The sequence below is a fragment of the Saccopteryx leptura genome, chromosome 10 (assembly GCF_036850995.1).
Source record: "Saccopteryx leptura isolate mSacLep1 chromosome 10, mSacLep1_pri_phased_curated, whole genome shotgun sequence".
Lineage (NCBI taxonomy): Eukaryota > Metazoa > Chordata > Mammalia > Chiroptera > Emballonuridae > Saccopteryx > Saccopteryx leptura.
The window spans coordinates 47,407,186-47,422,531 of NC_089512.1; the positions used below are offsets into that span (position 1 = coordinate 47,407,186).

Here is a 15,346-nt window from a genome sequence, read left to right on the forward strand (position 1 = left end):
CCCAGAGAGTTCCAAACAAGGTGTACCCAAAGAGACCCACATGATGACATACCTTTATTAAAATGACAAAAGACAATGTTGAAAGAAGGGGTAAACAAATTACATACAAAGGAAACCCCATAAGGCTATTAGCTGAATTATCAACTTTACAAGCCAAACAGGAGGGGCAGTACATGTTTAAAGTACTGAAACAAAGGAACCCACAACCTAGAATAATTTACCCAACAAGCTTATCATTCAGAACTGAAATAGAAAAAAATAGTTTCCCAGATAAACAAAAACTAAAGGAATTTATTACCATTAAACCAGCTTTACAAGAAATGTGAAAGGGCCCTGGCCAGTTGGTGGTTGGCTCAGCAGTAGAGTGTCAGTCTGGCGTGTGGAAGTCCCAGGTTTGATTCCAGATCAGAACACACAGGAGAAGTGCCCATCTGCTTCTCTATCCTTCCCCCTCTCCTTCCTTTCTATCTCTCTCTTCCCCTCCCACAGCCAAAGCTCCACTGGAGCAAAGTTGGCCCAGGCACTGAGGATGGCTCCATGACCTCCACCTCAGGCGCTAGAATGGCTCCAGCTGCAACGGAGCAACACCCCAGATGAGCAGAGCATTGCCCCCTGGTGGGCACGCTGGGTGGATCCCGGTTGGGTGCATGAGGGAATCTGTCTGACTGCCTCCCAGCTTCTAACTTCGGAAAAATACAAAAGAAAAAAAAAAGAAATGTGAAAGGTTCTTCTTTAAGCAGAATATGAAAAGGTCATAAACAGAAATACAATAATATGAGAAAGGTAAAAATCTCACAGGAAAAGCCAAATATTTAATAAATACAGCAAGTCAGACATCTAAAAAGTTACTACAAAGGTTAAAAGAGTAAAGTTTCAAACTCAGCTCAAACTACCGTAAGTAGTTAGGAGATTTAAATCACAAAAAGATCTAAAACATGATATCAATAGCATAAAGCATGGAGTGTGGAGTAAAAATGTAGTCCTTATAGAATATAGTTAAATTTAAATGTCTATCAACTTAAAATAGACTGCTATAGATATAGAATGACCTATACAAACCTTATGGTTACCACAAACCAAAATCAACAAAAGATATACAAAGAATAAAGAGAAAGAAACTCAAAACTCTAAAGAAAACCAGCAAGCCACAAGGGAAGAGAGAAGAAAACCCAATATAGGAGCCTCTATATATATAAAAGCAATATTATTAATGGACAGAAAGGGAGATATCCACAGTAATATAATAGCAAAGAATTTTAATATGTCACTTATATCAATGGATATATGGACATATATCCATAGTGGACAGAAAATTAAAAAGGAAATAATGAACTTAAATGTCACATTATATCAGATCCACTAAATAAACATCTGTAGAACATTTCATCCTCAAACTGCAAATTACAGAGTTTTCTTCAAGTGCACATGGAACATTCTTCAAGATAGGTCACATATTAGGTCACAAAACAAGACTCAAAAATTCAAGAAAGATTGAAATCATATCAAGCTTTTTTTTCCCGACCACAATGACATGAAACTAGAAATCAACTACAGAAAAATAAAACTGGAAAAAACACAAATATGTGGGGACTAAACAACATGCTACTAAACAACCAATGGATCAGAGAGGAAATGAAACAAATCAAAAACTATCTTGAAACAACTAAAAGTGAATGCACAACTTTTCAAAATTTATGGAATGTGGCAAAAAGAGTTCCAAGGGGGAAGTTTACAGGTCTACCTCAGAAAACAGGAAACAAATTCAAATAAACAATCTAACTCTATACCTAAAGGAACTAGAAAAAGAAAAACAAAACCCAAAGTAAACGGAAAGAAATTGTCAAGATCAGAACAGAAATAAATAAAACAGAAATTAAGAAAACAATTGAAAATATCAATAAAACTAAGAGCTGTTTCTTTGAAAAAATAAATTAAATTGACAAACCTTTCGTCAGACTAAAAAAACACAAAAAACCCAAATAAAATCATAAATAAAAGCCTGACCAGGCAGTGGCACAGTGGATAGAGTGTTAGACTGGGATGTGGAGGACCCAGGTTCGAGACCCCGAAGTTGCCAGCTTGAGCGTGGGTTCATCTGGTTTGAGCAAAGCTCGCCAGCTTGGACCCAAGGTCGCTGGCTCGAGCAAGGGGTTACTCGGTCTGCTGTAGCCCCACGGTCAAGACACATATGAGGAAGCAATCAATGAACAACTAAGGTGTCGTAACGAAAAACTGATGATTGATGCTTCTCATCTCTCTCTTCCTGTTTGTCTGTCCCAATCTGTCCCTCTCTCTGACTCACTTTCTGTCTCTGTAAAAAAAATTAAAATAAATAAATAAAAGAGTAATAACAACCAATACCACAGAAGTACAAATAATCATTACGGAATACCACAAATGATTATATGCCAACAAATTTGACAACCTAGAAAAATATAACCTTACAAGACTGACCCAGAAGAAATACAAAATCTAACAAACTAATTAGCAATAAAATTGAAGCAGTAAAAAAACAAAAACAAAAAACCTCCCCCAAAATAAAAGTTTAGGACCAGGCAGCTTCACAGGTGAATTTTACTGGACAATTAAAGAACAATTAATATCTATTCTTCTTAAACCTTAAACCAGTGGTTTTCAACCACTGGTCTGTGAACTGGTACCAGTTCACCAGAAATTTCTTGCTGGTCCATGAGAGTTAATCATCCTGATGTATGAAGATTATGGACAACAACACGGTGGTTACCTTTTTATGGGCTGGCACAAAACTTCTGGCAGACCAGCGCCAGTCCCTAAAATGGTGGTTGAAAAACATTGCCTTAAACTATTTCAGAAAACTGAAAAAGAAGGAGAACTTCTAAACTTATTATATGAAGCCAGCATTATTCTGATAACAAAACTAGACAAAGACATTACAAAAAAATTACAGGACAATATCCTCGATGAACATAGATGCAAAAATCCAACAAAATATTAGCAAACCAGATTCAAGAATACATTAAGAAGGATTGTACACCATGACCAAATGGGATTCATCTCAGAGGTGCAAGGATGGTTCAACAGAGTAAATCAAACACAATACACCACATTAACAAAATAAAAGACAAAAACCATATGATCATAGATGCAAAAAAAATTTTTTATCAAAATTCAACAGCCTTTTATAATAACAACTCTCGCCTGACCTGTGGTGGTACAGTGATAGAGCGCCAACCTGGAACACTGAGGTAGTTAGTTCGGAACCCTGGGCTTGCCCTGTCAAGGCACATACAAGAAGCAACAACTATGAGTTGATGCTTCCTGCTCCTCTCTCAATGCCTTTCTCTCTCTCTCCCTCTCCTCTCTCTTAAAAAAATAAATAAATACAATCTTAATAAAAACTCTCAATAAAGTAGATATAGAAGGAACATATCTCAACACAATAAAGACTATATGTGACAAACCCACAGCTAATATACTCAATGGAGAAAAGCTGAAAGCTTTTCCTCTAAGATCAGGAACAAGAAAAAGATGCCTATCTCCTCTGCTGTTCAACATGGTATTGGAGTCCTAGTCACAGCAAGCAACAAGAACAAGAAATAAAAGGAATTTAAATCAGAAAGAAAGAAGTAAAACACTAATTATTTGCAGATGACATGATATTGTATATAAAAACCCAAAAGACTCCAGCAAAAAACTGTTAGAATGAGTGAATTCAGTGAAGTTGCAGGATACTAAATCAATAAGCAGATCAGTATCTGTAGCATTTATATACACCAATAACAAAGATTAGAGAAGTTAAGAAAACAATCTCATTGACAATTGCATCAGAAACTATAATATACCTAGGAATAAATTTAACCAAAGAGGTGAAAGACCTATATTCTGAAAACAATAAGACACAGAAGAAAGCAAGCAAAGCAGACACAAATACTGTAAATGGAAGAATATACCTTGCTCATGGTTTAGAATGATAAATATTGCTAAAATGTTCTTGTTACTTAAAGCAATATACAGATTCAATGTCATACCTATTAAAATACCAATGGCACTCTTCTCAGAATTAGAACTAATCCTAAAATTTATATGAAACCACAAAAGACCCCAAATAGCTAAAGAAATCTTGAGAAAGAATAAAGTGGGAGGTGTCACACGCCTTGGTATCAAACTATACTACAAAATGACTATAATCAAAACAGCATTGGCCTGACCAGGCGGTGGCGCAGTGGATAGAGCGTCGGACTGGGATGCAGAGGACCCGAGTTCAAGACCCCAAGGTCACCAGCTTGAGCGTGGGCTCATCTGGTTTGAGCAAAATCCCACCGGCTTGAACCCAAGGTTGTTAGCTCCAACAAGGGGTTACTCGGTCTGCTGAAGGCCCAGGTCAAGGCACATATGAGAAAGCAATCAATGAACAACTAAGGTGCTGCAACGCGCAATGAAAAACTAATGATCGATGCTTCTCATCTCTCTCCGTTTCTGTCTGTCTGTCCCTGTCTATCCCTCTCTCTGACTCACTCTCTGTCTCTGTAAAAAAACAAAACAAAACAAAAAAACAGCATTGTACTTGCATAAAAAAACAGATATATTGGTCAATGAAATAGAATACAGAGCCCAGGAATAAATCCTCACTTCTATGGTCAGCATAAGGTAATCTATGACAAAGGAGCCAAGGATAAACGATGGAGTAAAGACAGTCTCTTCAATATGTGGTGCTGGAAAAACTGGACAGATACAGGCAAAAGATAAAGTTGAGCCACTTTCTTATACTATACACAAAAATAAACTCAAAATGGATTAAAGACTTAAATGTAAGACCTGTAAAACTCTTTGACATCTCTCTCATCAGTATCTTTTTGGATATGTCTCCTCAAGGCAAGAGCAACAACAGAAAAAATTAAACAAATGGCTTTACATCAAACCAAAAGTTTTTGTACAAAAAGGAAACTATAAACAAAATGAAAATACACCTATTAAATTGGAAAAGATATTTACAAATGATATATCCAGTAGGGTTTGATTTCCAAAATATATCAAGAACTCATACCACTTAACACCAAAATACAAACAATCTAATTAAAAAATGGGCAGAAGACCTGAATAAACATTTCTCCAAATAGGACATAGAGATGCTAATAGATATATAAAAAGATGCTCAATGTCATCAGGGAAATGCAAATTAAAACCACAATGAGGTATCAATGACCTCACACCAGTCAGAATGGTTATCATCAATAAATCAACAAATAAGTGATGGTAAGGAGAAAAGGGAACCTTCGTACACTGTTGGTGGGATTATATATTTGTGCAGCCACTATAGAAAACAGTATGGCACCTGACCTGTGGTGGCACAGTGGATAGAGCATTGACCTGGAATGCTGAAGTTCATCTGTTCAAGACCTCGGGCTTGCCCAGTCAAGGTACATGTGAGAAGCAACTGTGAGTTGATGCTTCCTGCTCTTCCATACTGCATTGCCCCCCCATCCCCCAACCCCCACCTTTTTTCTTTCTCTCTCTCTCCTCTCTCTAAAATCAACAAATAAAATCTTAAAAAAAAAAAAAAAGCAGTATGGCGATTCCGCAAAAAATTAAAAATACAGCTGCCTTATGATCTAGCAATTCTACTTCTGGGCATTTATCTGAAGAAAACAAAAACACTAATTTGAAAAGATATATGCACCCTATGTTCATTGCAGTGTTATTCACAATAGCCAAGATACAGAAGCAACTTAGGTGTCCTCCGATGGACAAAAGGATAAAGAAGATATGGCATATATACACAATGGAATATCATTCAGCCATAAAATAGAATGAAATCTTACCATTTATGATAACATAGATGGGTGGATGGGCCTAGGCCCTAGAGGGTATTATGCTAAGTGAAATAAGTCAGAGAAAGACAAACACTGGCTTGACTAGGCAGTGGCGCAGTGGATAGAGCATCGGACTGGGATGTGGAAGACCCAGGTTTGAGACCCTGAGGTCGCCAATTTGAGCGCAGGCTCATCTGGTTTGAGCAAGGCTCACTAGCTTGAGCCCAAGGTTGCTGGCCCAAGCAAGGGGTCACTCTTTCTGCTGTAGCCCCCCCACCCCTACCCCCACCCCATCAAGGCACATATGAGAAAGCAATCAATGAACAACTAAGGAGCCGCAATGAAAAATTGATGCTTCTTATCTCTCTCCCTTCCTATCTGTCTGTCCCTATCTGTCCCTCTCTCTCTGTCTCTGCCACACACAAAAAAAGACAAACACTGTATGATTTCACTTAAATATGGAATCTAACAAAACAAATGACTAAATAAAACAGAAACAGACCCACAGATATAGAGAACAAGCTGACAGTTGCCCAAGGGGAATGAGATGAGGAAATGGGAATTTGAAAAACACACAGGAAGTTGAAGCGCTAGACTCTTAAGGCCTGGACTCAAAAACTGTCATCATGTCATTTCCACTGTCTTCTACTGGTCAAGCAATCACAGAACCCAGATTCAAAGGATGAAAACACAGACTCCACCTCTCCATGGGAAGAGTGTCACAGATGTCTTTAAAGTACCCCAGGCTTCACGCCTCATTACCGTCCTACTCATTGGCTGTAGGTACATGGGCCTCCTGGCAGCTCCTGAGCCTGCCAAGCATGTTGCCAGCTCAGGGCCTTCACACCTTCCTTCCTTCTGTTGATTAGAGCAGGGCCCCCACAGTGGTGCTCAGTAACTAGCTGTTGAATGGTCTCCAACTCTTCTCAGCTCCCCTACTTTCTCCTCTCCACTGCCGGAGGGCTTTTTCTAAACATACACACCATTCTTTCCTTTGCCTATAATTCTCCCTGGCTCCCACTGCCCCTGACAGCTCTGCTTTCCCTATCTGCCCCACCCCCATGGCCCAGTGGCTCATACCACCCCTCCCCCCACACTCCTCTCAAAGCCACAAATCCCCCTTATTCCACCACCTACATGCTATAGCCCCCTGCCTGCAAATGCTCTTCCTCGCACCTGTCCGGCAACTCCTGTTCATCCTTTAACACCAAAGCCACTTCCTCCAGAAGCAGTCCCAAATTCCAGGTTGTGATAAACGCCTCAGCTGTGCCCTCGGATCCCTGCACCAACCCTTTACACTGTACAGTCTGTCTCCCCCGGGGTGGGTGCTCCTATCTGGGCTCTGAACAGCCAAATCCTTAGCCTCAGTCTCCTGCCACACGAATTTGTGAGGGAAAAAATTCTTTATTGATAAATAAGTTACAGAGAAATAAATATAGAGTGATGGTTTGTTGGGGAATAAAAACTCCAACAGAATCTTAGTCTCTCTCCACCCCGCCTCTAGCTCTTGGCTTCTGCCTTCTTGCTGGTCCCTTTGGATGACGAGGTCTTGGTGTGCATGCCAGGAGTTCTTGGACCCTTGAGGACCTCCGTCTTCCTGGCCAGTGGTACAGGTACTGTTTTGGACCCACTGCCCTTAGGAGCAGCAGCAGCCTTGGCTTTGGACCCTTCCCCAATCCGCTGGGCAGCGGTACTTTTAGGGACCTTGTCCCCAGTCTTCTTTTTGGCTGAGGAAGCCACACCAGTCTCGCTCTGTAAGAAAGCAAACCAAGGAGCAAGGCAACAGAGCTGATGAGTGAGGCACACGGCCCAGAGCCCATGAGCGTACACTTGAAATCCCAGTTCTGGGTGCCTTTGGACAAGTGACTCTCTCTAAGCCTCAGTCTCTTAACTTGCAAAATAGGGATGGTGATCCTCAGGGCACTAGAGGGCTGGAGGGGAGAAGAAACGGAACTGTGCTTCGTAGGAAAATAACTGAACCCTTCCCCAGCTGACCCCAGCAAAGGCTGGGCAGGGGATGCCCAGACTGTGGCCAATGCAGGGTGGAGACCCAGACCAGGGAAGCCACACAGGCACCTACCTTGGTGACCGTGGGCTTTGAACTCTGAGTCCCAGCTTTGGTTTTCCTGTGGGCCCTGGCATCTGCTGGAAAGTGGGGAAGGGGATGTGGGAAGGACCACTTTCAAGAGGAGCTGCTGGTGGGCAGGAAGGTTCAGGGGCTCTGGAGCCCTTGTCCTGCTTTGACTCAGTCTTCACTCTGGCACCTACTGACCTGGGCCAAATGGTTTAGCCTCTGAACCCGGTTGCCCTAGTGTGCAAACCGTGGGTGACCACTCCTCACCCTGAGCCAAGCACCAGGGTAGACCCCTGCTCTGCCCCCATCCACAACAAAGGCCCCTAACAGGCTTACCAGCCTCTAGTCTTTAGCCCCTCTTCCACATGGCAGCCAAGAGACACTAAAAAAACAAACTTAGACCCTAGCTGCTCCCTATCCAGAGTACTTCCATGGCTCCTCCTTGTTCTCCTGGTCAAGTCCAGCCTCCCCTGACCCCTTTCAGAGATGAGTCAGGCTCCTCCTCCCCTCCTGCCACCAGCTTCCATGAGCTCTGTCTGTCCTAGAGCTCAGGGCACATTCACCACCAGACAGGAACCTCCTTCCCAGAGCCAGCCCACCATCCACGTGTCCAGTGGCTGCCCATACCTCCTCTCAGCTCTTCCGCACGCCTACCTGGGCTCTTCTTTCTGCCTTTAACTTTTGACTTCCCAGGGGGCTCACCAACACCAGGAAGAGCCTTTGTGGTCTTGGCTGGCACTTGGCAGGCCTCTCTGGCCTTGCCCACTCTTGCCTCTCCGTCCTTGGTCTGGCCACCTTTCTTGGGGGCCTCCTCCTTGGCTTCACCAGGTCTCCTGGAAGCCGTCGTGGTGGATGTCTTCCTTGGCTGAATTTTTTTTTTGCGCTTGGGAACTAACTAGCAGAGAAGAAATGGAATGGGATCAAGAGCTGAAGTTCTGGGTGCTTGTGTCCCTACTCCAACAAAGAGCTCAGAGGAGAAGACCCCATATTCCAAAAGAGGGAGGGAAAAGGAGGTGGCCAAGGGCATGGGGAGAAAACACACAGCCACCTCCCAAACGCCTGCCACCAGTAATGCACTCAGCATTCTTTGCGCTGCAATGGAGAGCTGTCGCCATTTAGCAACTTGCCAAGGTGCTCTTCCTGCTTCCCGAGACCACATGCTCCTCCTCCCCCCCACCCACACATCTGCAACTGGAAGTGTCAAAGCGAGGCTTCTGGGAGCAAATGGCACGCACTCTGAGCCCTGACCCCACCCTCCATGAGGCTGAGCTATGAACCTCCAGCATACTGTAGCTCTGACTCTTCCTCTGTCTCCCCAGGACTGTAGCTCTGACTCTTCCTCCGTCTCCCCAGGAAAGCCTGCCCCACCTCACACTCCATGTCTCCAAACTCCTTGTCTCACCTGTTATACCCACCAGTAGAACATGGACTCCAAGATCACATAGCCCAGGGTACACTTCTTCTTTCAACCCTCCCCAGCTATGCAACTCAGTAAAGCCTTCTCTGCCTCAGCTAGCCTGTCTTCCCATTTTTATAATGGAGCCATCAGAGAGGGTGTAAGCATCAGGGAGACACAAGGGTCCATGGCAAAAAGGTAATCCCTGCCCTTCTAGAGCCCACCTCTGACGATGCTGCTCCCCAACCCCTGAGCCCTCATGGCTCCCCAATTCCTACCAAGTCCAGAAACAGCCTCCAATCCTAGTACATACACATCCAACCCTGTGAGTGCCCATAGGTCTCTTCCCTGCCTCTCATCCCCAGCCCCCTTTCCTAACTGGCCCCCAGGCCATGAGCCCAGCCCCGCCGTGTGCCCCCAGCACCCCCCTCTTGCTCTCCCTCACCCCACCTGGTCATCGGGCCCGGCCATGGCGTGAGTCCAAGCTCTGACCTGCACCTAGGAGTTCTACAAGGACGGGACTTCTGTGCTCAGCCACCGATTACCTCAAGGACTGGAACAGAGTAGCTTGAGAATGTTCTGCAACATTCCATGGCAACTGTCAGAGCAACTGTTACATGCTGGGGTACAGCAATGACATGACAGACCCCACGTCTGGGTCCCTGAAATTCCCCTGGTGGCAACTGACAGTCATGATGCTGGAGTTCAATTTTGTGACAAATCTGACCCCCTCTGGGATGCTCCCCTTCGAATGAGGCGGATGTGGTTGCTCAGGGAGGTGCCAGCCTGGTTTGGAGCCAAAGAGTATGGTGAGTAAACCCCAACTCTGTGACCTTCGAGAGCCTAAGGTTGGATGGCCTCAAATGTAGTGAGGAGTTCCAGGAAGGGGTTACGGGCAGAAGGGAACACAGCTGAGGTGTCCCTGGTCACTGAACACACCTGCAGGGATGAAGAGGGGCACAGCTGTGTCACCTCAGACGAGGCACACACACCAGCCTTCCTGAAAAGGAGGGCGTCTCCAAGAGCACACACACAGGGAAAACGCGAGGAGAAGAAGGGAGGAGCGCCTCCTGGCTGGGGAGGGCGCTGGACCCGGAGTTTAACCTCCCCGGCGGAGTCTCTCTCACCTTGCAGCCCCCCCCCCCCAGCAGGCTCACTTTGAAGCTGCCAGTGGCCCCCTTCGCCTTGGAGTTGGTGGGCCTGACGAGGAGGCCGCGTTGCATGCCAGTGTCCAGGGCTCGCTTCAGCAGGCACTTGAGCCGGACGGCGTCCACCGTAGGGTACTTCTGCAGGATGTAGACCTTGATGGCCGTCACCGAGGTGCCCCGCCGCCGCTCTCCTGCCTGCAGCGCCTCCAGAACCATGCGCAGCATGGGTGGGTGGCGGCGCGGGGCTCTGATGACGCTATGGCTTGGGCCTGTGGATGGACGAGCAGGACATCACCCAGAGCATAAACCACCCTCAGAACCAACTGACCACAAACATGCTCAGTGAAGGTCACACCAGGTACCAGCCAGGCCACTCGGGGGGTGGGCAAAGGGCGCGGGAATCAAATATACCCCCGGTCAGTGCCTGTGAGCACCCCGAGGACAGGATGTGCTGCTTGGCCAGCCACTGTCTCCTCGTGTCCCTCGTGGGGCTGGGCGCACGCCAAGTGCTCCATGAAGGCCCATGGAAAGAATTAAATATTCTTTTTATTAAATAGCCCTAAATCTGGTCAGGTGTCTAGATCTAAATACCAGTTTACAGGGAATCCAAGGCCTGAAAGGGATGAAATCAGCAAAACCCAGACTGTGAGGCTGGTTTTCACAAGGCCCGGTTTCATCTACAGGTAAACAAGGAGGAAAACAGAAAGTGGCACAGAGATGAGGGATTCTGGAGAGACCTTTCAACCAAATGCAACATGGGGTCCTTGCTCAGAACTGGACAATAAGCAAGCCAGCTGGGCGGGGGGGGGGGGGGGGGGGGGGGGCTGATAAAAGTGAACACTGGAAATATTTGATGATATTAAGGATAATATTGTTTCAGTTATTTCAGTTATAATAATGGTATTGAAATTATTTTGTAAGACGTTCTTACTTTTTAAAGGTACATACTGGACTGTTTGTACCTTTAATGCAGTGATAGCGCTGGCACTTGCCTCGAAATAACATAGCATGTGACACAGGAGGAGCCCTCCACTAATGATGCTGAAGTTGGATGGCGGGGGCCCCGGGTGAGGCTGGGTGGGGGTCACTGTACCACTCCGTCTACTTTCGTCTTCATTTGAAAGTTTTCATAATAAAAGTTACAAAAGAACTCTACTCCTAAGTATATACCCGAGAAATGAAAACACATGTCCACACAAACATTTTTACACAAATGTTTGTAGCAGCATTATTTATAATAGCACAAAAGTAGAAACAACCCAAATGTCCATAAACAAATACTAATGGTGGATAAACAAAATGTGAAAGCAATTATATGGAGTGTCATCCAGCCAAAAGAAGGAATGAAGTGCTTCTTGAAAACACTATGCTGAGTGAAGGAAGTCAGTCATGAAAAGTCACATATTGTATAATTTCATTTCTATGAACTGTTCTGAATGGGTAAATCACTGGGACAGAAAGCGGATTCATGGCTGCCAGGGGCGTGGGGTGTGGGGGTGGGGAGTGACTGCTGGTGGGTGCAGGTTTTCTTTTGAGGTGAAAATCTTTTGATTTCTAAAATCAACTGTGGAAATGGATGCGCAACTGTGCATACACTAAAAGCCTTTAGACACCTTAAATGGCTGAATTGTATAGTATGTGAATTATTGAGCTATCTCAATAAACTTTTTTTTTAAGTTGCAAAAGAGAGTAGGATAAGGGGTAAGCAGGCAGAAAGTGTGAGAAGTTGTCCATCACCATAAGGTATATAAAAGTGGTTTAAAAATAAAACCTGATTTAAATATGGTGATTAGAAATGTTGCTTTCTGATCAACTTGCAAAAATTAAAGACTCAAAAAGCAATCAACTGGCTAAAATATAGATATTTTTTAAAACACATATTTAAAACACTTTAAAGTAGGGGAAAAAATCTACAAACTCTTGCCCTTGAGCAAAATTGTAGAGACCTAACCCAATTGAAGTGCTGCTGCCTCCTCGCCAGGAAGAGCCCAGGGCTGGGAATACTTGTTTTGGGGCAAAAGCCTATGAATTGGTGGAGTCCTCGGTCAGACATCCCTACAACCTTGGGACTTTTACCCTCCTCTCTGGGTCTCATCTGTCTTCTCATCTGTACAGTGGGGAAGGGGGTTTCTAAAGAGGTTTGAGCCCCCTTAGCTGCAATGTTAGAGGGTTTCAAGAGGCGTCCTCAGGCCTGGCCTGAACTGACACCTTACCTTAGTAATCTGTCTCCTGCCTCCCCCAAACCATGCCCTGTCAGGGAGTCACCCCCAAGTCTGCTCCTCCCCCTACCTTCCAGCTGGATGCAGCCCTCCTTTGGCAGTTATTCAATACTGGGCTGCCCAGATCTGAACTCACACCTCCTCACAACTGCCCTCTGACATTTCCCTCCCAGGAACGGCACCCCGCCCAACCTGATCGGAGGATCCCCTGAGCCTCTTCTTCCCGGGGGCTTCTCTCCCTCCATTCTGGCATACCAGGGCCCCAGCCTCCTCCCTGCTGTCTCCTTTCCCTTCCCATCCATTCTCCTCACTGCACTCACTCCCTCACCTCCAGGTTGCCTTCAGTGTAAGGGCCAATCGATGCACCGGACCACAGCCTGAGAGGCCCAGTCTGACTGGTCCTGGCCCATTCTCACGGTGTTCTCCCCAACTCTGCCCCTAGCCAAAAGAAAGACTTGCAACTCCACCAGCACTCCCACCTCTGGGCCTTTGCCTGTGCTGTTCCTTCTGTCTGGGCGGCCTCCCTCCGCTGTCAGCCAGGCAGCTTTCACCCTTCAAGGCTCAAACAGCACTGTGATTTGAATACCTGTCCTGACTTCCCAAGCCAGAGCGAGGAGCTCTGTCCTATGCTCCCAAAATGCCTGGAATCCTCCCCCTCCTCTAAACAAGCCTTTGCAAATACTCAGAAAAATTGCCCTGCCCCACCCTCTTTCCCATGGGTAATGTTTACCCTTCCTTCAGGGGTCACTTCTTCCAGGAAGTCTTCCCTGACCTCACAGAGTGGGTTAGGCAACTCGCCTGGGCTCCTAAAACCCTCTGAGTTCCTGCCATTAAAGCACACTCCACATCGTCAAATGGCATTATGTGTCAAACATTTGTTGTTCTAGTCCTTTCAACGAGCTGCCCTGCAGCTGCAGCTGGTCTACCAACCCTTCCCCCCCCCAAATGAAATGGGTTGCAGCTGGGGAGGCCTGCTCTGCCCTCCCTCTCCTCCAGCTGGGCCAGGCTCAGCTCTCAGGTCCTGCCTGGCCCCTGCCACCACTGGCATCTGCCAACTGGGCAGTTGAACTCAGTAGCCTCTAGGATGGGGACTGGGGCCAGGCTGGGAGAGAGGGAGGGTGGGGAGAGGAAGGGTCCTGGACACCCAGGGAATGGGCTTGCAGGGATGAGGAAGGAGCTGCCTCTTTTTGCTCACCTGGTTTTTTGGTCCCAGAGCACCCGGATGTGGAGGTCATGGGGGTTAGGGAGGCTGAGGAGGTCAAGGTGTTGCTGGAAGCCACACTCCCGGGAGCCATCGCACAGGCAGACGCAGGCCCAGAAGTGAGGCTTCTAGGCTAGCCTGCTCATCTTATATGCCGGTGGCCTGGCCCCATGACTCCAATTAAGCCCCTGATTGGGCTGGGAGGCTCTGAGCGGCTGATTGGGGCAGGAAGGCTAGGCTGGGGCCCTGACACCCAGCTTAGTCACCCACTTCTGTGTGAACTTGGATGAGCCACTTGACTTCTCTGGGTCTCAGCCCCCGTGGTGAAATGATGGGGGCTGAGATGCTCTGTCCCTCCTGTGCCCTCGGCTCACCAGGGGCTGCAGATGCTGACGGGAATCGAGCACAGCTGGGCTGTGGAGGTGAGGCCTCCAGTCCCACCGCCAGTGACAACGCTGCTCCCTGGCCACCGCTTGCCTTGGTTTCTCATGAAGTAGCAGGTGGAGGCTGACCAGCGGGGTTTGCCTAAAGCCGACACCCCTAGGTCAGCCTGCGGCCATCCTTTTTGTTTTTTAAGAATGAAATCCTTGTGGGATGAAAGAGCAACTTTTTAGCAAAATTCTCCATAAATAATGACAATGGCCATTGTGAAAATAGACAAAAATATAAATGGTCAATTCAGCAAAACAGTTGATAAACACAAGAAAATATCCTCAACCTCCTTGGCACTCCAGATGGCACCTCAGAAAATTCAAATTGAAACAACGATGAGATGTTATTTTCCCATAAAAATGACAAAAATTGAAGACAAAGTGTTGGCAGGGAGCTGCATGCAGAGGGGTGTAAATTAGGGTGCAGCTGACTTTGAAACGGTTTTCCCTTGAGCCCAGCAACTCCACTTCTCTGTTTTAGAAGTGCAATAGTTAGGAAAAGAAAGCAATATATAACTTCCAAGTGAATCACTTAGGGCCTAGCTAATTTACTCCATTACTGTAGAATAGCCTGCAGCCACTTAAAATGATGAGGTGGATTACAACAAAGATGAGGCTGTATTTCACACCCAATAGAATGACAAATATTTACATGTCCATCAATGCTGAGTGCCCAGGATATAAAGAAATGTGTAACCATTAGAAGGGTAAGCCAGGAGCCACTTTACAAAGCAATTCAATAATGTCGAATACAGCTAAGGATGGACTCATGCCTTATCCCACCCATGTCACTAGGTGTGAATCAGGGAAACTCTTTATGCTGATGTGCAAGGATGACTATTACAATCTTAGCAAAACTTCAAAACAACCTCAATGCCCATCAGGAGGAGAGTGGACAAATAAACTGTGGTCTACTCATACAGTAGAACCATACACAACAATAAAAATGAATGAGCCAGAATATCTGAGAAATAATGCTCTCCATTTCTGAGAAGACAGAACTCATGCGCGTGCGCGTGAGTGTGTTAAAGGCACAGAAGGTTTAAAAGGATTGATAACAAGGTAATAGCAGGGATTACCTCTGAGCA

General features: G+C 45.9%; 1 protein-coding gene across 1 annotated transcript; it reads right to left on the reverse strand.

Moving 5' to 3' along the window:
- Nucleotides 1-7,289: 7,289 nt before the first annotated feature.
- H1-8 (H1.8 linker histone) lies at nucleotides 7,290-13,921 on the reverse strand. Its single transcript, XM_066350436.1, has 5 exons — nucleotides 13,822-13,921; nucleotides 10,417-10,676; nucleotides 8,518-8,758; nucleotides 7,870-7,934; nucleotides 7,290-7,541 (listed from the first exon to the last, which is right to left on the reverse strand). The coding sequence occupies exons 1-5, from the start codon at nucleotides 13,919-13,921 to the stop codon at nucleotides 7,290-7,292; spliced, it is 918 nt and encodes a 305-aa protein (XP_066206533.1).
- Between the last annotated feature and the right edge of the window lie 1,425 nt (nucleotides 13,922-15,346).